At 41.8% G+C, this 23,287-nt stretch overlaps 1 protein-coding gene across 4 annotated transcripts in view; it reads left to right on the top strand.

Annotated features, from left to right (window-relative positions):
• GAREM1 (GRB2 associated regulator of MAPK1 subtype 1) overlaps positions 1-23,287 on the top strand; it is a 205,157-nt gene that overhangs the window by 136,132 nt on the left and 45,738 nt on the right. For 3 of the 4 annotated variants that reach the window (XM_060170716.1, XM_060170717.1, XM_060170719.1), the window contains exon 3: positions 14,811-14,941. In XM_060170716.1, coding sequence (XP_060026699.1) covers positions 14,811-14,941 — 131 coding nt within the window. Of the gene's footprint in view, positions 1-8,174; positions 8,247-14,810; positions 14,942-23,287 lie in introns of all 4 variants that reach the window. The other variant, XM_060170718.1, reaches the window with a different exon arrangement.

Here is a 23,287-nt window from a genome sequence, read left to right on the forward strand (position 1 = left end):
AAGCTTTGCAAAAAGGGAGCAAGTGCAGGGACGTGTTGTCAGCAAAGACCAAAGCAAACCAAAGAGGAGAGAGTAGTTCTCTGGTGAAGGGGTGGAGGGGGAAACCTTCCAATGGTTCTGGAGTGTCGGACATAGGTATGTATTTACTGTTTGAAAGCATGCCATTCATGAAACCCTTGAACAGAAATGGAGCCCTAGGTCTCAGAGCCACAGCATGGCTATTGCTTCTCCATTTTTTAATTAAAAGAAAAAGATTTAACAGGAACGAAGGGCTCTTTGTCCTGTAGGGCCTTTTCCTTTTACTAGAGTTTCTGTTTTTTTACTGCAATTTTGACTGATTTCTAATAAGCGTAGGACTCTCATCCACAGCACTGTGGTCACAAACATATTAGAGTAATTGTATTTTGAGTGTGAGACATTCTAACTGGAATTGCTCTGCATTGAGCAGAGGGTACAGTAGGCAGCTTGTCGTAGAGAAGATAAAATTGGCCATCTCCCATGCTTTGTCTTTCTGTCCCAGAACCAGGTGGCCGTGCTCCACCCTGAATCCACATCTTCAGCATTTCTTTCTCCTCTCTTCCTCCCAGCTATCTGGCTGCCAGTTGTGCCGCTTCTTTAAATTTAGAATGCTTCTTAATGGCTCCTCTTCTGGAGTTTTGCCCAGATTAATATAAGAAGGAGCTAACGCTGTTCTCCTAACCAGTACCACGTTCCAAAGAGTATCGTGATGACATTCCTTTTCATTCGTGACAGGTACATCTTTGTCTCATTTGACTTCGCTCTGATGTTCATTGAGCCCTTATCAAGTGCCTCTCATCAGGTGAAGCCCTTTATGTAAGTTTAATCATCCCAATAGCTGATGTTATGTTAGTGTTACTGCCCTTGCATTATGGAACTAGGAGACACACGGAGGTGTAGAAGGTCATGACTTAACCAAAGTTGCCCAGTGGGAGGGAGAGCCAGGATTTCCACTCCAGAAGTTCATATGCTTAACTGCTGTGTGAAGATGTAGAGGCAAAATGATAACCAATGAGTACGTGCTAAGCCATGAGAACAGAGCATGCCTGGCTCCAGGAGTGCCATACCTCAGCTCTGCTCTTGTATCGACTGCAAGCCTTTAAAGAGTTGCCTTGTTGGTGTGTGTGTATATATGTATATGTGTATGTATTTATATATACACATACGTACTCTTTATTTCAGAGTAGTTTTAGTTCCAGAGCAAAATTAAAGGGGAAGGTACAGAGATTTCCCATATACCCCCTTCCCCTACACAGACACAGCCTCCCCCATATCACCATCCCCCACCAGAGTGGTACCTTTGTTAAAACTGATGAACCTCCATGGACACATCATTATCACCCAAAGGCCGTAGTTTACATAACAGTTCACTTTTGGTGTTGCACATTCTATGTGTTCAGACAACTGTATAATGAGTATCCACCATTATAGAATCATACACAATAGTTCCACTGCCCTAAAAATCCTCTGTTCTCTGCCTACTCATCTCTCCCTCTCCACTAATCCCTGAAAACCACTGACTTTTTTACTGTCTCCATAGTTTTGCCTTTTCCAGAGTGTCATATAGTTGGAATGATACAGTCTGGAGCCTTTTCAGATTGGCTTCTTTTTCTTAGTAATAAGCATTCACGTTTCCTCTCCATCTTTTTTATGGCTTGATTGCCTCGCTTTTTGTAGCTAAAGCATTTGGTGAAAATGTACCCCTAGCCCTTACAGAAATGCCATTTAGGACCTCTCCAGTATGTTTTCATTGAGCGTCTCTGCTAGCTTTTCCATCTTTAAGTCCATGCACTGAGCCAAGGTGGGTGTTAAAATTTGATGATTCTCCCCACCCCCCTTTGATTATGCCGAGTACGCTCTACATCAGAGTTTTAAGAAACCATTCGTGTTTCTCTACATGGAGTTTTAATCAGTTCAGTTTTGGCCTGAAGGTTCAAAACTAAATCCCTTATAATCAAGGCACTTTTTTTCCTAATGAAAACCACAGCTTGAGCAGCTGCTTGTATTATTGTCTCTCCTCTGTGGTCCCACTGGTGTGTGGGAGTTTACTGTTGGGCTGTGGAAAAGGGAGCAAATGAGAATCCAAGAAAGGGGTCATGTTTCAATAGAGGAAGAATGGTGGAATGTTAAAATCCTTGAGTGTTTTCCTCACCCTCCCCACACTTTGGACATGCAGTTTGGCTCTCTTTTTCCTTTTTAAATACTTCCATAAGGCATGGAAGAGAAGCATATATCATATGAACCGTAGTATTGAAAACTCTTAGACCTCAACTTTGATTCTATACAGAATACCTTCATTTTTGCCTGTAGTTGTAAAATGACAACATAGCTTTAAAGTCTGTCTGTGTCGTGTACGTCCATATTTTGTCCATCTGCGTTGGTGGGGTCTTCCTCTCCTTTGTCTGGGTTGAAATTGTGTTTATCTGTGTGTAATTTTTTTTCTTGCATCAATTTCTGTCTCATTTTCTTTTTAAATTTGTTTCCATATCTCCTTTTCGCCTCATTTTCCCTGCTTCCCATTTTCTCTTAACCTTTCTTTTCCCCTTCATTTTTTTGTACTATGTGATTTTAAGCTCTACAAATAAAAATTGAAGTTTTACTTTTGCTGTTTGTAACTTTTTATGTAACTCTTTAATGTAGATAAATAGATCATTTTCTATTTCTCCAAAAAGATTCTACCTCAAATAAAATTGCATTTTACTTATTAGAACCTTGATTTTTTTTTTTTAATGTGGGTTTTTGATCCTTAATAGAAGCAGCTGCTTCATCCCAGCGACTAGTTCCAGTGCCAGAGATTAGAAAGAGTAGCTGGGTTCTCTTTCCACCGAATGGGTGAACTATTGGTGACACTGTGTACCTTCTATGCTCCAGTCACCCTAAGTTACCCAGAAGTGAAGATAGGTTTTGTCATGTAACCAGTTGCCAGGGTCATTGTGGGGATTAAACAGGACCATCTGAATAGCCCTCCACACTATCAAAGAAGAATTCGTTGCATATGTAAATGGTAAATGACCCTTCTTCCTACTAACTTTGGGGAATTTTTTCAGTAACGACAAGGCACAGTCAGCTCCTCTCTCTGTCAACCTCATCCTGAGGAGGGAGGTATTAGTGGCTTGGGGAAGCAGCACAGTAAAAGTGGACTTAGGATGAGAACGCACGAGTGACCGTCCTGGGCTCGCTGTTGACTTGCTGTGACCAAAGACATATTCCTTAATCTCTGCCAGCTTCAGTTTCCTCGTGGGTAAAGTCTCTCATAATCCCCACCCACTACTGTGGTTTGTTGAGTGAGGTAATGTGTGTGTGAACACCTTCCGATTGAAAGCAGGCTCTCGGTGGAGTCATCCTGACATGGCTCCAGTCCAGAGGCTCAGACTCCTTTTTCTTTTGTTATTTTGTCTTTCCACATCCTATCGAGTCTCTTTCTTAAGAAGCTGGTCACTTGGTATGCGATTCTCTCTTCTAATTCTTTGTCAGTGCTGCCATTTAACATGTTCTGGCCTTCAGAGTCAGGCAAGACCTACCATCATCCGTTACCACGTTTCGATGGAATACCTGTGGTGGAGACCAGAAGTAGAGGGAGCTCGGCTATGCCCAGGCAGAAGGCTGTCAGCAGTGTAGGTCTTAAATGAGCTTGCTCATAAGCTTAGGCTAAAAGCTGTAAACGGAGGCCTCCCACTTAAAGTCATCCTTTCAATTTGAGGGAAAAGGAAGCACCCCAAGAGGCTAGACTTCCCACCTAAATTTCTCAAATATTTCCTGATATCTGCCCACTCACATGGCATCACGTCAATCAGTATTGTGTTAAGCCCTGTTCAAACCACAGCCACTCCCTCCTGTCTCGTAGAAACCCAGGGTAGTCCCTGGGTTAGAGGAGACTTTTTTATTTGAGTGAATCATTAAAAACTATTAATAACTAGGTGCATTTACATTTTTAAAAAAATCCAGATTTCCTGCCTCTGGAAATCAGCAGGTGCTGGAGCTCTGAGGTGGCCATCTCCACCTTTTTACTAATTTTACTAATTTACAGCTTCTCTGGTCATGTAAATATTTGATTTTGGTACTCTGGAAGAAATACATACCTATTATATATATTTACATACCCACATATATATGTATTTCTCCTACTCTGAACGCCTGTTCTTCAAAGCAAGCATTTAGTAAGTTTCTAGTATGGACTCAAATTGAGCCGTCAGAGAAGCAGAAGACATGATTCCTGCTGTCAGGGTGCTTGTGGTCTAAGAGAACAATACAAAAACAGGTGAAATAAGTAGGGAATAGTTCAACAAACCCCGGTGACAAATATGAACAAAGATGAGCATGGGCTGAGGTTGTGAGGGAGAGCTTCATGGATGACATTGGACTTGAGCTCATACTGAAATTCATTCCCTCATTCAGCTGTTATTTATTAAGTAGCTGCTATGTGTCTTGCACAGTATTGGGCACCGGAATAAATAGGTGATTGACACACCCCCTGCTTTCTTTAGAGAGTTTACTGTTTAGTTTACAAAGACATGTAAACAAATGAGAATGATAAAATTTACATGCTTGGATAAAGATCTATAGACAATGAGATCACACAAGAGTGCGGCCAGGTATATACCTGAGCTAAGAAGATTTTTGATAGAGTAGGTGAAGCGTGAATTGGTTTTGGATGAATAGCTTGGCCAAACCTGGGAATAGAGAAAAGGCATTCCAGATCTTGAGTTCAGTATAAGAAGAAGTATAATTCACTGTGGATGGATCTAGATGGATTTTAGCATAATGAGAGGAAAGTAAGGGTCAGATCTTGGAGGGCCTATATATTCTCTACAAAGTTAAATTTTACAGGAGGTGGAAGGCCTCCAAAGTCTTTTAATCAGAGGGTAGAAGGGCATACACCCCCGCCCCCAGTCTGTCCTCCACTGCCTCCACCCTGCCCCTCCCCAGAGGCTGACCAGCAGGGCGAAATCTGCAGACTCTCATGCCCTTTGATTTCCAGCTAAGTTCAGCCATTGGATAGATAGCCCCAGCAGGAGGTGGGCGGGTCAAGGGAGGAAGCTGGTCATGGTCTTTATATTCTCCAGCTTCATGGCTCCCTTGAAGGATAGCTTGGGAACAGCTGCTTCTCCCCTTCTCAGGGCAACCTTATTTACATAACGTTCTCCTTCCTGTAACTAGTCCCTCCCCCTGGCACCACAGGCCTATGGTGGTGACCTCTTCTCTGATACTGTCCCTAGCTTCTCACTCTGCTTCCCCTGCAGCCCACCCACACCATTATCAGTGACCCTGTTGTAAATAAATCCTCTGCAAATTATCCTCATTTAAAATATGATTCAACTTTAATTTTAAGCACTAGTGGAAAGAATAGTTTTCTGGAATGGAAGTCAATGGGTAAAGCAATCAACTGGTAAAACTGGCCAAAGCGAGAGATGTTGTAGTTTGTTCAAGAAAGGGAATGGAGTTGAAGTGACACCAGTTGAACGTGAGGGATTAGGAAAAGGGAGGGGTTAAGGATGACCACCCGGGGTTCTGACTTGGGTGGCTGCTTGATTCAGAAAGTAGAAAGATGAGTTCAGTTTTGCACGTGTTGATTTTTTTTCAATTTTTTTATTTATTTATTTTTGGCTGTGTTGGGTCTTCGCTGCTGCGCGTGGGCTTTCTCTAGTTGCGGCGAGCGGGGGCTACTCTTCGTTGCAGTGTGCGGGCTTCTCATTACGGTGGCTTCTCATTGCGGAGCACGGGCTCTAGGCACGCGGGCTTCAGTAGTTGCAGCACGTGGGCTCAGTAGTTGTGGCTCATGGGCTCTAGAGCGTGGGCTCAGTAGTTGCAGCTCACGGGCTCTAGAGCACAGGCTCAGTAGTTGTGGCACATGGGCTTAGTTGCTCCACGCCATGTGGGATCTTCCCGGACCAGGGATCGAACCTGTGTCCCCTGCATTGGCAGGCGGATTCTCAGCCACTGCGCCACCAGGGAAGCCCCGCATGTGTTGATTTTGAGAGAGATCTTTGTGGAAGCAGTGTTGGAGATATGCACCAGGTATTGGGTAGACCAATGCGGAATTCAGGAGAGATCTGGCTGGAGGGAATGTTGGTGTGCTGTCAGCTTGTAGGTGGTCCTTGAAGCCAAGGTGATAGAGGGGGTCCCCCAGGAGAGCTGAGAGAGTGGGAGACCCACAGATGGATACTAGAGGTTTCGGCTCTCGTTTCGTTTTATTTACACACAGAAAGTCAGCCACTGGGCTGAAGGGAAGGCGAACGGTAAAACCAGAGCTGTGAAAGGAGATTTACCGCAGGCCGTGCTCATCAGCAGGCGTGATAGGGACCGGGGAGGCATGAATCATGGGGAGCCCCACCTTCCCAGTTGCACGAGACTGACTTCTCACTGCCTGTTGAACATAACTTCCCAGCCAGTAGCAAACGGGACAGAACTGAATTTGACCACCTCTGACTCTCTCTGTTATCTCTACGCATCTCAGCATCGTTGCTGTCTCTTCTTAATTAGCAAAATTTATTTCCATTTTTCATTTCTGACAAGTGACCTTTTTTCCCTCTGAGTAAAGGAGAGCGTGTGGCCCTACTGTCTGTTCAGCATCATACAGGTGCTTGAAACTTAGACGCCTCACGTAGGACTTCGGGCCTCTTAGCTGTCTGTGCCTAATGTATCATCTCTGTTGAGGAGATTGGATATTTTCTAGATGAGAGTTATTCCCTGTCAGCAGATTAATTATGTAATATAGTTTTAGAAGCACATCCTGAAAACAGTGCAATAATAGTACCAATCTTTGCTTTTTACATATTACCTTCAATTTCTTTAACCTGTCATCGAGGATCGTGGGGTTGGATTCGTTCCTGGGAATTTCAGGGTCCTGCTGAGAGAACAGCTCTCACAATGGAGATGGTTTATGAAATTAACAAAACCGTTGAAAGACAATGCAGTTTCCTCCCTCTCCGGGAACAGGGTTTTGACAGTAACGTCTCAGAACAGATGTTTCAGCGATCTCCAAATGTTTTCATTTGGTGGCACAAAGACTCTGTTATTCATGAAATGGTCTGTTAAAAAAATTAGTTCCTCCATGTGGGGATTGTGGGAAGATGTGTTGTATAAATTGATTTCACATTTTGTCAGGAAACCGGCTCTTAACTCTTTAAATTGGCTCCAGGATTTGACTCTGACAAGTTCCGACTTCCAGGCTACAGCAGTCACAGGGAACAGAGCAACACAACGGCTCAGCATCTTTCCCAGAAAACTTCAACTTGACTCATCTCAGAGGGTCCTATTCTTTTATAGGAGAATAGAAGCCATAAAATACAGTGAGAGGAGGTGGGCACGTTTGCTTTTCATTTGCATTATTCTCCTAATACAATCCTCATGTGCAGCTTAACACATCTTGATTTTAGACTCGTATTTAAAGAGAAAACTGCCATTCTAAGATGAACATGGGCCGGCTTAGGGTGTAGTTTCAACTGCCTTACAAGAGACCTCAGGATAACTACTTAGGTGTGTTGGTCATTTTCATTTCTGATGTCTGATGTCTTTCATTTCTTGATGTCTCCCTGCAGGACAGAGGTCAGCAAACTGTGTGGCCTCAGGGCCAGATCTGACCTGCTGCTTGTTTTTGTAAAGTTTGATTGGAACACAGATGTTGTAATTCATTTACATATCATCTGTGGCTGCTTTTGAGATACTTCGCCGGAGTTGAATAGTTGTTAACAGAGGCCATTTAGCCCACAAAACCTAAAATATTTACAGAACAAGTTTGCCAACCCCTGAAATAGGAAGTTGCATATATCCCATGACCTGGTATTTAAAACATTACATTAAAACATTTGATATATTTAGATTTTAAAGGTATTTGTAGGGTGTAAGAAGTATAAAATATTTATTTGGTTTTAGACCATTAAACATATGACAAGAAAGTGTTTAAAATAATAATATATGTACACAAAGAAACATGAACTAAAATCTTACAGGACAATATAAAGAAACTATGGAAAAGAGGAGACAGAAGTTAATGGATGATATTGGATATTCAATAAACAGTTAAAAGAATGAATAAGAGGAATCAGTTTTTCTGATGTACAGTATGTTCAGATGTGAAAACATTTGGTCATATTTAGCTGCTACTTTGTTTTTATTCTTATTCTTTCATCTGTGTATGTTCATCATTCCCAGAATAGATTCTTGTCAGTGCTCCCATGCGTGTGCTTCTGAGGTCTTCCTGTCCATCTTTCCTGAGATGACAAACACAGGTGAGACTAGAAGGTTAGAATTTATACAGCTTTACTGTTGACATCACAGACACACCAGATAGGATTATTCATTTGGTTCATATGCCAGAATGTATTTGAGGCTGCTAACGGTAAGAGATCTCAGACACAAGAGAAAAATAACTAAAGGATGCTTGAAGAACGAGCACCCAAACTGAAAGAGAAGAAATACGGTGTTAAGGGGATAGAGGTGCTTTATATCAAGAAACCCAGGCTCTGTTCTTTGAACCAGAATATCAGCGATCACGACAAACAGAGCAAGGAAAAGAAAATATAAGCGTTCTGAAGCTGTTATTTCATGAGATGAAACATCCTATTTTATCAGGAGGTATTCCATCACATGATCTTTTTTACGGACGTGAACAGTATCTGCAGTTTTAAGAGAAGGCAGAGACGTTCTCTCCCCACATGGATACAGCAACCACTAGCCACATGGGCTTTTGAGCGCTTGTAATGAGGGTAGTGTGAACAGAGGTGTGCCGCAAGTGTAAAACCTACATGGGATTTAAAAGACTTAATGTGGAAAAAATTTAATTAATGATGCTTATATTGAATTTAGATGTATTGGTTTAGATAGAACCATATTATTAAAATAAATTTCACCTCTTTTTACTTTAATGTGGCCATCATAAAACACATAACTGTATGTGTGGCTGGCATTGTATTTCTGTGAGGCAGCACTATTCTGTAGGGTGATGTCTCATCTGATGTGAAAGTGTTAGGATTTGGTGACACATCCTTGACTTGTGAATGTCTTTCTGAAGGGACAGAATGGAATTTAGTATAGGCATGTAGCTTTCGGGTAATCTGTTAGCTCAGAGATTGTACATCTACAGACCACTTGGCCTGCATACAGATCCTCCTGCCTTCGGAAAGTTTTTCTAAAATATTGATCAACATTTTAAAATAAGTTAAACTATTTCATGCTCGTGGAAAGATAATTTGTAGACTTTCATAAACTATACTTGGTTTAGTGATGGTAGCTCGACTTGGCTTCCAAATCTACAATTTATTTTGTTATTCTGCTAACAAATTAGAAAATATAAATTACAGTTGCAGATAATTGGAAGTGTTGGCAAATATCTGATGTCTCTGTCAGATGATTCTGGGTATTCCCACCAAATGGACCCATAAATTTGAACTCTTACTCACTGGTGACTACTTTTTTCCCCTTGTGTATTACATCCTGGTGCTGAAAGACTGTTTCATCCTGGAAGACAGTTCCAGTTGCTTATCTAATCTGTTCTTTGGTTGGATCGGTCCCTGAAAAATATGTCTTGAGGTTCTGTACCTTATTCACATTTGAATGATTTTTAAGTACACCATTGCTTTCTTTCTCTGTTGAGTGAAAACATTCATCTGTAGTTCAGAAACAAACCTTGTGTATAGTAATGTAGTTCACCTTTTATTTATAACTTTGAAAACCTGCAGTTCCTTATGCATTGCTTCATTGTTTGCTAATTCCAGGACTATATTTATTACACATTTATTAAGTACCTATTGACTTTAGACATGTTGAATTTGGTGCTAATGGGACTTCCAAGTATAAATATCCAACAGGCCCTTAGATGTCTCTAGAAGTGAAAAGAAATGTAGACTGTGTCAAATATATTTATTATGTATTTGTACAGTCGTTTGTACAAGAAAAATTCAAATGTTTAGCTTCACTGATGTTCAAAGAGATGCAGATTAATACAGGAAGGAGATGCTTTTTAATATGCATTGAATTGTCTAATTGAAAAAATACTCAGTGCTGGCAAGATTGTGCCCCAACTAGGAGGCATGTAGCCTATTCATAGAAATATAAATTGGTTTTGGTATTTTGGAAAAAAATACAGCTGTGCATGGTAAACATAAGGAATTGTGTATTATTCTTTGATTTAATAACCTCACACTAGAAAATTTATCCCTAAAATGTGAGCCAGAAGGCAAAAGAAAATCTCTTTGCAGAAGAGGGAAGGGAGGCCAGAGTTGCTGAGTGGCTACTTGTGCTGAGTACTTTGCATCATCTCACTTAATCCCCACAGCAGCCCTATGAAGTGTCCCCACTTTACAGGCAAGGAAGCAAGGCTCAGACGGATTAGTAATTTGCCAGCATCATAAAACGTGTACATGGCAGAGTTCCCACTTACATTAGGCATGTGCCAAACTCAGACTGACCATGTAAGAATAGAAAAATAGTTAAATCCATTATTAAGTGCTGTGCAAGTATTGTAAGTGTCATCACGTGGGAAAATGTAGGAAAATACAGAAAGAAACAGTATAAAACTGTAGATAAGCCAGTTGTTAAAAATTTGTACATAGACTAAGTAGAATAATGACAAATGAAAAGTTTAATTTGGCAGAATTTGTTTAAATAAGTAGTATTGAGATTACCATAATCTTTTTGATTTTTTAAAAATTGTTTTTTTTATGAAAAAGGTACAATCCAGCGTATTTTGTATTTTCAAATGTGTTATTCATCCCTCTACATTTTCTAAAAGGTACATGAGCTGTTATGTCTAGGTGCATCCTCTATTTTGTCCTCATCACCTACCCTTAAACTCTTGAAAATGCCTCCATCGAGGTTCATCGCTAGCAAAAGCCCTACATCCTTAAACCCTCCTCTGAAATTACTTTCATTTTGTTAAAACCCAAATCTGCATATGCCCTGAAAACACTGCTTCCTTGAAGGCCTCTCAGGTGGTAGCTCTATTTTTTTTTTTTTGCCCCAGAGTTGAGGGGATATAAGTGTCTCTATGGTCTTCATTGCTACCCTGACCTTCACTGCTCCCTAAAAACTCAGCTGTAAATCTCTTGTCATCAGACAGCATCCCCTGCTCCCCCATTGTTGGTACATTCTCTACCAAGCCTAGGATTCCTCCCTCATTTCTCCATGGTTCTCACTCCTGGCTCACTGCCGTTCTCCCCAGCAGTGCTTCTCTCCTCACCCTTGGAGATTTCAGTGCTTACCTGTAAGATTCATTTGATACCCCTGGCTTCTCAGTTCCTTTAGCTTCTCACCACCACAATGCTTGCCTCCCATGGTCGCCCCCTCGACCACAGCATCGCCAACAACTCCATCCCTCCGTGATCTCAGTCGCATACATACCACTCTCTGACCTCTCTCCTCTGCCTGGTTCTCGAGCTCACTCCTCCAGGGCACGGAAATCAAGTCCGTCAGAACCTGCCATCCGTTGATCCCATGATTATTTTCATCCTCTTCCCTCCCTCCCAAGATGTTGGGTCCAGCTCAAGCTCCGTGAACTCCCTTGCATACATCCTGCCTGCTTTGTCCCTCTTTCACGTCTCATACTCACTTGGCAATTGGCTGAATCCAAATCTCTACCTGCTTCACGCCAGCCCCCGGGCGTCATACATTGGCTAGAGGAACACACACAACTAGAATGTTTGGTTTCATTTTCAGATGCTGACCATTAACCTCAAGTGGGAACTTAGGGCTGCCCACCAGACATATTATGGTATTCATTCTCACTGGATTTTTTTTTTTTTGCGGTACGTGGACCTCTCACTGCTGTGGCCTCTCCGGTTGCGGAGCCCAGGCTCCGGATGCACAGGCTCAACAGCCATGGCTCACGGGCCCAGCCGCTCCACGGCATGTGGGATCTTCCCGGACCGGGGCACGAACCCGCGTCCCCTGCATCGGCAGGCGGACTGTCAACCACTGCGCCACCAGGGAAGCCCTCACTGGACTTTTTACAATCTTCTCCTCTTTCCTTAACCTCCAACACCTCCTTTCTCAACTTTATTCTCAACTGATGCCTTCCTTCCCACTTTTGCTGGAAATATTGAAGCAATAAGAGGGAGCTTCCCCCAGGTCCCACTGAACCTGCCACAGATGGACTCCTGTTGAAGGCCAGCTCCTCCACTCTGATGTCCCCCCATGTCCTCAAGGATGTGCTCCAGCAATCTTGCTCATCATCTGTGCGTCATTCCCATCAGCATCAAACATGCTGGCACTTCTCCCATCGTATTGAGGAAACAAAAACACTCTCTGGGCCCCATCCCACTTCCTCCCTTTAGCTACTACTCAGTGTCTCTTGTCCCCTCATCACAGAACTCCCCAAAACATCACCTGCTGTCCATTCTTGTTATTCCCAGCTCTCCTTTCTCAGGCTCTCAGGTTCAATCAAGCTTTGGCCCAGCTATTCCACTGCTCGTATCAAAATCCCCAGTTAAACACAAGCTGCCAAATCCAACAGTTCTGTCTCGTTTCACAGTCCTGTACACAGCATTTGACGTCACTCCCGCTTCTTCTCCTTGAGGCACTCGAATCACCTGGCTTCTAGAATGTAGCACTTCTGGATTTTTCTCTTATTTTCCTGGCCATTCCTTAGTCTCCCAGAGCTCAAACCTTGGACCTCTTCTCAGTCTACACTTGAGACCGTGGTTGTCATCATTAAAGTGTCATGGCTTTGGGCTTCCCTGGTGGCGCCGTGGTTGAGAGTCCGCCTGCCGATGCAGGGGACGCGGGTTCGTGCCCCGGTCCGGGAAGATCCCACATGCCACGGAGCGGCTGGGCCCGTGAGCCATGGCCGCTGAGCCTGCGCGTCCGGAGCCTGTGCTCCACAACGGGAGAGGCCACAGCAGTGAGAGGCCCGCGTACCTCAAAAAAAAAAAAAAATGTCATGGCTTTAAATATCATCCATGTTCCAGTGGCACCCAGAGTTACTATTTCCAGCCAGACCTTTCTCCTGACATCCACACTTATGTATCCATCTAAGAGCTTTCGGGATATCTCTGTTTCTATGTCTAATAGACGTAACCTGTCCAGACTGAATTCCTGATCTTACCTCCTCATCTTACCCCTCCAGACCTGCCCATCTCAGTTAGTGGCAGCTCTGTTCCTTAGCCGCTCAGGCCACATTCCTCACTGCTTCCAAACCCCGGCCGTCTCATACCTGGATGATTGCAGGGCCCTCCTAACTGGTGTCTGGGCTTCCACGCCTGGCACCTTTACAGCGTGTCCTCAACACGGCAACTAGAGTGATTCTTCTGTAACGTTGGTTAGATCGCCTCTTCTGCACTTAGACCCCCCCAGGTGGCTCCCCGTCGCACTCAGATGAAGAACCACAGTTCTGCAAAGCTGTGGACAACCTAAACCACCTGTTATTTCTCTGACTTTCTTTCTCTTCCTTCTTAGCTTCCACTCACCCCACTCCAGCCACAGCATGCCAAAGACGCACCAACCCATCCGCCTGAGGGTTTCTGTGTAGACTGTTGCGTGTGCTTAGAGCTCTGAGAACTCACTGCCCAGCTACATCAAAGTCACTGTCTCAGCCACGCCTACTCTGGCCACCCTGCGCTCTCCAACCCCCTCACCCTATTTTTAATGGTACTTCTCACCTTCTGGCATATCTTCTGCTGACTGATTGTATTTATCCTCTGTCTCCCGCTTCAGTGTAAGCTTCAAAAGGACAGAGGTTTTTATCTGGTCTCTTGATTGATTTATCTCCAGCATCTAGAGTAATGCCTCCACCTAGTAGATGCGTTAAAGAAAATGTGTTGAAAGTATGAAAGTTTCCCTGTTTCTGCCTGATGCCCCGTGGACGCATGCAGAGAGATCTGCCTCATAATAGCTTTTCATTCCTTTTCAAGTTTCTCAAGTGTTACATTGTAAACAGTGTTCAGAAAATGACCACTAAGAAACATGGCGTCATGGACTTGACCGTATATGGTCTTTTGTTCTAAACCGAAAGCAGCTCCTCTAGAATGTAGCAGCAGTATCACAAATACCAAAAACGCCCAAGCAGTGTAACAGAGCCTCGACATTTTTAGGAATATGTTCAGAGTTCTTCAGAAATCCCCCCAGTTATGGATACTTTCATAGTATATCCTACTCTCATGAATTTCACATGGTAGTGAAAAGGAAAGATGGAAGCTACGTGCTGCTCCAGATGCCGAGGGGCTCACTCACTGCAAAGGGGCTCCTCCCAGCGCCCGCCCCAGGCCCCTTGGTCTCAAGCCCCACACGTGCGCCAAGCTATAGTATTGCAAATTATAGCAGCTCCTGAGCCCTCAGCATCGCCTGCGTATTGTTGAAACCAAGGATATCTGTGAAAGCTAAGGGTCCACGTATTATTTTATTCCATTGCACATTTTTAAAAAAATCAGTTCCCCCAGGCCTCTCAGCCTTGGTTTTAGAATATAATGTATGGGGGGGGGCATTATTACAACTAAATGACAATGTGACTTACGGTTATAAACAACATGAGCAACCACTTATATAACACATTAAGTTTTCAGTGTCGAGTTTACATTACAAGTAAGCATCTATCAGATTTGTTATTGCTCCTCTGGTAATAAACTCTGAAAGTAAGCAAGAAAAGAAAAAATATGTTCGCTTTCATTTTTAAGCTGATTTTTAAATAAATAGCCTAGTTCAAGAAAACCTTTTGCCACGGTAACTTTTTCTTTTTTTAAATGATAATGCTCAGAAAGCCTTTGACAGAGAAGAGTGGGAGTAAGGAAGGGGGATGCTGTCGCCACGGTGACAGCTGTCCAGCGTAAACATCTCATATCTCTTCCGTTTATCACGTATTTCAGGGCAATTCAAGCTGCTGGAACAAGACCGAGATATAAAGGAGCCAGTGCAATATTTCAACAGTGTGGAGGAGGTGGCTAAAGCATTTCCTGAACGCGTGTACGTCATGGAGGAAATAACGTTCAACGTGAAGGTAGTTCTGAAAGAACCAAAGATTTATCCTCGCTAAGATAATTTAGCTTTCAGGTTGTTGTGTACACAGTAAGTGCTCATCTGTGCCTCTTAGGAGGTTCCGTCTTCCTAATGAGTTGGTGTCAATGGCCAAAACTGGTCTCATAAGAACTGTGCTGTAGCTGAGCTGACCCCCACCCCAAAGGTTACTACACTTAGTTAGCATTATCTTTGGCTAGAATAACTGTTAAGGCAGATCAAAGGTTATTTTCCTTTTTTAACATTTGGACTTTATTCCCTAAGATGTAACCATTTTTTGGCCGCATCTTCTGTGAGGCTAGATGCTCTACTTGGAAGAGCAAGCAAAAGGCACATGGTGAATCTAATACCAAACACTTATTGAGAGAAAGAGGGACTTCCAGAGCATGCCCTGACATCAGCATGTATTCATTCTGTCTATATCAGTCTACAAAGGAGGGAAAATTGATGTATCGAATGTTGCCCAATAGGTACTTATTGATCCTTGTTTGTCAGAGGAAAGCTGAATACTGTTTACTGTGCTGTGTTGGTTTTGCATTCTTAAAGGGACAGTTCTGTCCCCTCCTACACAGTGAGCGAGCTCCTTGACGAGAGTCTGGTTAGAAGAGGGACTAACCAGAGAAGCGATGCCACCAACCAGGTCCAGCCTTGTTTCAGCCTGCAAACCCACTGCACTTTCTTCAGCCACGTCCACGATTACACTGACTCATTTGAGAAAGTGTTCACATTGAAAGGATTTTCTGTTTAACCTCATTTCAGCAGGAAGTCCAACTGAGTCACTGTTCTCTGAATATTTCAAGATTTAGGGAGCAGATGCCGGATTCTTGGAAATCCACTCTATGTGAAAAACAGACTACATGGTATCTTGGCCCAAGAACGCAAGTGTCTTTACAGGTGGGTCACTCCACCCACACTCCCAGGAAGCGGGGAGATGCCCAAGACAGCTTCCTTAGTGGAGAAGTGGCCCATTGACTTAGCTAAGTCATTCTTTCCCCCAGTTCTAAAACACAGCTGCCATAATCTGCTTCCTTTAGTTTTATTATTAAAATGATGTTGTATTTAGTAAAGTTCTTTACTCACCAAATTATGCTTATGTTCAGAATATTTACAATTTTTAACTCCTTCAGTGGCCCGGGCTGTGAGTCCTTAAGACAGCTTCTGTTGGTTTACATTGAAGATTTGTGAGAAAGTGTTCATTTTTAAACTTTCCAAGATTCATTGGCCAGAAGTTAATCAAATCCTATTTCATTAGTGTCTTGATTTGATTTAAATCTCTCCTTAAAACTTACATTTAGAATTAACTAAATGAAAAAAATTTTGTTTAGAAAGCAAAGTTAATACTGCAAAACTCTCTTCTGATACATTTCGTTTGCTGATAAATGATGAGGAATCTAGCATAAAATTTTTTTATGATTTTTTTTAAATGTCCTCAAGTATTAAAATCTAATATTCAGTCTTTGGTGGCATATTGTTTACATGAAAGATTTTTAAAAGATGCCTCTAAGAGCTGTTTGTGAATTTGTATTGAACCAGCAATGAATGAAAAAATAATACTGAAACTAATACATTTTGATAGGGGTTTTTTTCCCCACAGAATACCATGATTGGCTATATTGATTCAAATGTATATAATAGAGATATCATTTAAAAGTTTAGCACAACAGTGTGAATGTACTTAACACTACTGACCTGTGTACTTAAAAACAGTTAAGATGGTAAATTTCATGTTATGTATATTTTACCACAATTTTTTTAAAAAGCAAAAAAAAAAAAGTCAGTTGGACTCCCCACTGAAATGAGGCCGAACAGAAAATCCTTTCAATCTGAACACTTTTTAAAATATGTCAGTGTAATTGTGGATATTACAGATAAGTGTATGGGGTAGAAGCTTATAGCATCCGTAGAGCTGGTTGGATTTGGGTTGCGTTCTGTGCTATGCATACATAAATGTTTAATACCTCTAGTCTATCACTCATAAAGTTGTAAGATATCATCACTTAAGTCGTCTTTCAATGCTATTCCAAGAAGACTCGATAAAGGAACCTCAAGAAATTTACAGAGATATACACAAAAGTCTGTGTGCTTAGTGAGTAAACACCCACGTAAATAAATAAACCGAGGAGATTTGGGGGAAGGATGCCTGGATACTGCCTGGATTTTAAAAGAAAATGTTGGATGCCATGGTCTTCTTTAAAAATTGATTATAATGTACACGAACATATATGTAGAGCTTAATGTGAGACCTAATTGGGGGCAAGGAAGTGCTATGCTTGGTTATTACTTCTCCTGGAGAGGGAGAGGAAAAATGAAAAACAGTACAACCTATTCATAACTACAGCTGTTACAAACATTATTAAATATAATGTAATATGAAATATTATATAAATATAGCTATTATCCAGCAAGCAATTTTTTACAAGATAGGAGAATTCAAACCTCCTTGGAAAATTCAGCCTCTTCTCTCTGCTTCAGATTCAGTGTAAATTAGACCAAGAGGCTAAACAACTATAGAAATGACTAACAGTTAAGAATTGGCAGCTAACTGGCATCATGATAGTCAAAAGGCACAATTATTATTTGAAATAAAGAAATATATATTTATGCACATATATTCATATATAGCTACAAGTGCAAATTGAAATGAAGCATGATAAGAATACAGAGTAAAACAAAAGTATTGAAAGAATAAGAACTAGTTTTGTTATTTTCAAGACTAACAAAATTTTATCTAAAATTTAACAGATAGTATTAGTACTATTTACATATTTATTTCAAAATAATGTATTCCTTTTATCTTAAAGAAAATATGTCTTTAAAAGATGACTTGATGTGTTTAAAAATGATCTGCCCAGTTGTCCCATCATTGATTCACTGTGTGAAATGAGTTAATATATGTTAAACGTTTAATTCTTTAAGCAGCAAATATATTTTGAGCACCTACTACACGGCCCACCCTGTCCTAGGCACTGGGGGTAAATATTGAATAAGTAAATCCTTGCCTGCTTGGAGATTACATTCTATTGGGGAGGCAGGGAATAAATAAGCAAATACAAACACTACCTCCAGATAAAGCAATAGAGAAGACATTTGGATATACAAGTCCGGAGCTTGGGGCAGGGTCTGGCTTGGGGTGTAATATATATTTGGGGCTTATCAGCTCCTAGGTGGCATTTGAAGTCATGTGGCTAGCTGAGTTCACCTACATCTCAACCAACGGTGATTCCCCCCACCCCCCAGGGACATTTGACAATGTTTGACAATGTTTGGATACAATTTTGATTGTCACAGCTTGGGGAAGGGGTGGGTGCTACTGGTGTCTAGTGAACAGAGGACAGAGATGCTGATAAACATCCTACAGTGCCCAGGACAGCCCCCCAACAAAGCATTATCCAGGAAAAACGTCCAGAGTGCCAAGGTTGAGAAACCCTAACCTAGAGTCTAGATTAAGACAGGAGATCTGAGGACTGAGCCCTGGAGCATTCCAGCACTGGGGTCTAGAGGAGGCAGAAAGGAGTAGCAGATAGAAAGACAGCAGAGCATGCGGTATCCCTGCAGCCAAATGACAATAGCGTTTCAAAGAAGAATGGGCAATTGTGTCAAATGCTCAGTGATTGAGTTAGATAAGCACTGGGAACTAACCATTACATTTAGCCTTTAGAAGCTTTGAGAGGAAGGAAATAATAATCAGCTCAGAGACCCAGAAAACAGTTAACCAGGGAGGTATAGTAGGGTGGTCCCACGGTTTTGTCAAAGTAAATTTCAAGTGAGGTTACTCAGCACTAACCCTTTTTTCTTCCAGCCATCTTCAGCTGGAGAGTTGGGTATATAGTCAGAGTTGGGTTCTACCAGGCAGTGTAACAGAGATGAGCAAAGGCACAGATGAAGTGCCCTGGAGTGGCAGGTAGCAATGAGCCATGAATACAAGACGTGTAACCCCAATGAAAATTGGAGATCCTGACAGGGTTAAGGAACTTTTGATGTGGATTTGTTTAAGGAAGTGATGTGCAAAATAGGAGAGTGGTAGAGCGTCAAGTCCTTGAAATTAAACTTGAGGCAGTAATACAGGAAATGATAGGAGTAGCTGTTTTTCAAATCTAAATAGGCAACTGAGGTGGGAGGAACAGAAAATGGGAGACGAGAAGGTCAAGAAAATGAAAGAATATGTGGGCAGGTAACCTCTTGCTGATCATTTTGTCCATTTCCTCCAATCCCTCCTAAGCTGATGGCATTCGATGTTTTTAGAACAGCAGTCACCTGCCTCATTCACCACTTTTTCCCTCTGTTAATAACATCCAGTTTTTTGTTTCCATGGTAAAAATTTTGTTTACCTGCTTTCCTACCTATTTGTTTTTAACTGTAATAGGCATTTTCTCAATTACCTCTTTTAGTTTTTTCATCAGCTGTCTCTGTTCTCATGTTTACTTTCAAAGTCAGAAGATGTCTTAGTTCTGAACTGGTCATTCCAACCGAAGGCTCAGTCCTCTACCCTTTAATAAGAAAAATAGCTACACCAACAGTTTTCAGCCTGACTTCTTTCTTTAAACAAGTTGCCCGTTATCTAAAGAGCATGTCAGACTGTGTATCGTAGCTCAGGCTCTGGATTCAGAGTTGAGGTCAGACACCAGCTCCAGGCATTGACTGTGACCTTGGGCAGGTCACATGACCCCAGGTGTCTTCACCTGCAAAATGGACAAATCATAGATTTGTCATGAGAGTTAAATGAAGCAATGCATTCATGTGCTTTGCAAGTGTCTCATGTAGGGGCTGGCTAACTGCAATCTTGGGGGAAGGCACCTGTCTTGCAAATAAAGTTTTATTGGAACACAGCCATCCCCCTACACTTAGTGTTGTCTGTGGCTGCTTTCATGATACAACAACGGCACAGTCTGGTAGTTGCAAAAGAGACCATATGGCCCACAAGCCTGAAATTATTACTCCCTGGCCCTGTAAGAAGAGGTTTGCCAACCCCTGATTCAAAACATAAAATCCAACTAAATGAAGTTTCACATTTTAAAAAAATTTCCCAGCACAGATGATTTCACTTACTCTTTATTTAGTACTTTATACTCTGTGACTGAATATTAGAACAGAGTATATATGTGTTGTTGTTTTAGAATACCCTTTCACCTCAGATACTTTTTTGGAGACTTACTATGCCAGTACCTAGTGAATTATTTTACATGTCTTCCAGCCTCTCAAACCCAGCCCAGTAATAATGAGAAATGTTCCCACACGTGTATTTTCTGCCATCAAACTAATGACTAACAAATTAAGCCTTGATGTAAGTCTGTCTTTCCTGTGACATTTGCGGAGAGAGCGGGAAGAAAGGGCAGCCTTGGATTTGGCACTGGGTAGCTTGCAGCTCTCGTAAAGTGGGGAGGAGGCTTCCTGCTTTCAGTGCCCTCAGGCACAAGCTTTCTACATTAAAATGACTGCTCCCCAGTCCTAGGGAGCCCAAATGCGCTAATCTGGATGCTATAACGTTGCTATTTTCGTTCCAGTTAGTGAGGTCCAAGCTTTCAGCTGTTCCAGCATAGATTTCCCCGGAAGCAGAATAACAAGTTTGCATTGTCTCAGCTGGGGAAAGTGCCCCACTCAGGAACTGTGAGATTTGGGCCAAATGTGGAATGTAGTCGCCGCTTCAGCCCACACAGACCTCGTAAGAACCATTACCCTGTGGCTGGGTCAGAGCTCAGCTGACAGTCCTGTCACCTGCGAATCAGCTCCTGCTAACTGGGTTTGGCGCTGGCAGGGGTGGCAGTGCCTCACGGCAGAGCTGCTGGAGTGGAGCGCAAAGGATCTCAGGATCAACTTCTTTTAATAGGGAAAAAAAATCATGTAAGATTCAGAGAACTTGAGTGATAGCTGAGCTTCTCAATACTGAAAAACGTGACTAAGAATAAAGTGACAAACTGTTATAAATAATCCAGCAGGACTGGGAAATTTATAGACTCTTGAGTTTTGATAATCATCAGATGTTAGACCTGGAAAGGCCCTTACACATTGCTTTGTCCTACTCCTTCTTTTAATAAACAGGGAAACTAAGAAACAGATGTCAGCCAACTTCATTGATACATGCAAAACCACAAAACAACTTAGCTGCAAAGCCAGGTCCCCTAATTCAATCCAGTCATCCTTTTACTCCCTCATATTCTGTCTGTGGATTTGAGATAAGGCCCGTGATTATGATCAGAAAATCCTTTCACATTGACACCATAGCTTGCACGGTAAATTCATTTTCTTTTTTTAAAAATCTAAATAAACATATTCAATAATTATTGCCTAGCCAGATCCTTTCGTCTTTCATATTTCTGAACTGCTTATGGTCTGACACACAGGATTTGGCAACTTTCTGAATGTTCTATGTGCCGATTTTTAGATCTTACATCATTCCAGAGTATGTTGCCAATATTTCAGAAATAAAATCCTACAAGTTAACTTGATGTTTTCTATCAGCAGTGGTACAGTTTCTAATTAGATAGCACATGTCAAAATGAGCCCCTTCAAAAATGCTACTGTAACATATTAACCCAGAATTTTTTTAAAGTATTAACCAGTATTCACAGAGAAACAAGATGGGTTCTTGCATTGTTGCTTGAAGCAGTGGTAAAGACACAAGGAAGTAGCCAAAATGCATCATTGAATAAATAAGCAAGAGTTCTAAAGTTTAATATGTTTCCTGCAACTTGATGCTGAACTTCGGATTTTTTCCAAGGCTTCTAACTTACTGAGAATCAGCCAGCTTTTCCCCCAAGCCGTAGATTTGAGGCAATCTGTGTGCCTTTTATCTTAATATATTCATTCCCCTTTTTAAAGCTGCCATCTGAAAAAGTGCTGAAGAAATAAATATCTTCCCCCTCTGCCAGCCAGTTAGACTGTACTTTGTTTCCATACCTAAGATAGTTAACAAATTAAACATATGTCATGTTACTTCCTTGACTCATTTTAACAGAACACACTACAGACAAGGCCTTGGAGATACATTAATGGAAAGCATTTGGGCTGCTCTTGATTCTAACTCTTGTCATAATTATTTTACTCTCTGCCATCTTTCTGATCACGTTTGTCTTTTAAAAGGCAAAAACAGCGTACGACTAGACTTTATTCTGTGTGCATGGGCCATCCTATATTCGTCCTGTAGAGTAATACAAAATAGTGGGACTGAGTTCTTTGGTTGTTTTGTTTTATTCTTATACTAAGAGTATAGTTGAGTCGCGGTGGTCACATCATTCCTAGTTTAAAATACCATTCCTGGGGCTTCCCTGGTGGCGCAGTGGTTGAGAGTCCGCCTGCCGATGCAGGGGACGCGGGTTCGTGCCCTGGTCCGGGAGGATCCCACATGCCGTGGAGCGGCTGGGCCCGTGAGCCGTGGCCGCTGGGCCTGCGTGTCCGGAGCCTGTGCTCCTCAACGGGAGAGGCCACAATGGTGAGAGGCCCGCGTACCGAGAAAAAAAAAAAAAAGAAAGAAAAATACCATTCCTGGTTTCTGTGTTGACCATTCAGAAAAGGAATCCTCATGCTGTAAGTTTATAATGATGTCAGACAGGTGTTTTATTCCTCTGACTCTTCACAATGGATAAGGATCATTTGCTCTGGCATTTTCTACCTCTGTGGAGCCTTTAGAGCGTGAGTAGTTCTAGGTAGCCAGCTTTCGGGGTAGCTCTGAATTTTAACAAAAATCCTGTCCAAAATGACTGTAATTTTCTTTCAGTTTCTTAAAATGTATTGTACTTTCTATCATCCGAAAGAGAAGTACTGGAACAAAATTTAAACTTATCCTCATCTCCTGATGTGTATGACTTTTACCTTTATATGGGGAGACCCTACAACCCTGAGAATTATGTGCTCTATGGTCTCATTTAAATTGTTTGTTTGTTGCCTCTTATGTTTGTTAGAATACCTGCTTTAACAGTCCGTATTTCCAGTGTTGATTTCCACTTCTATTCCGCTGTGGGCTGGAAACTGGTAACCAAGCTGGATAGAGTTTTAGTTAGATGGGAGTAAGTACCCTTAAGGTCCTTAAAGCCTTTTCCATACGCCCTAATATCACATCTTTTTGGTGCTCAGAGGCCTTTCTTAGTTCACTACCTTGTTCTTGGTTACATTTCAGAGAGATCAGAAATTACCGATTAGTACGCAACCTGAATTTTGTCAGATGTAAGAATGAATTTTAAAAATGAAGAGTGAATGAATTTAGAAGTAGCCAGTTTTTATTTGTATTTTCCAGTTTTTAAAAAATTCATCTTTTCCTTACCATGAGTCAGATGTCATTTATTTTCAAGAGTCATTCAGAATGATAAAATTGGATACAATGGTGAGGCTAATTATT

This window comes from Lagenorhynchus albirostris, chromosome 14 (genome assembly GCF_949774975.1).
Source record: "Lagenorhynchus albirostris chromosome 14, mLagAlb1.1, whole genome shotgun sequence".
Classification (NCBI taxonomy): domain Eukaryota; kingdom Metazoa; phylum Chordata; class Mammalia; order Artiodactyla; family Delphinidae; genus Lagenorhynchus; species Lagenorhynchus albirostris.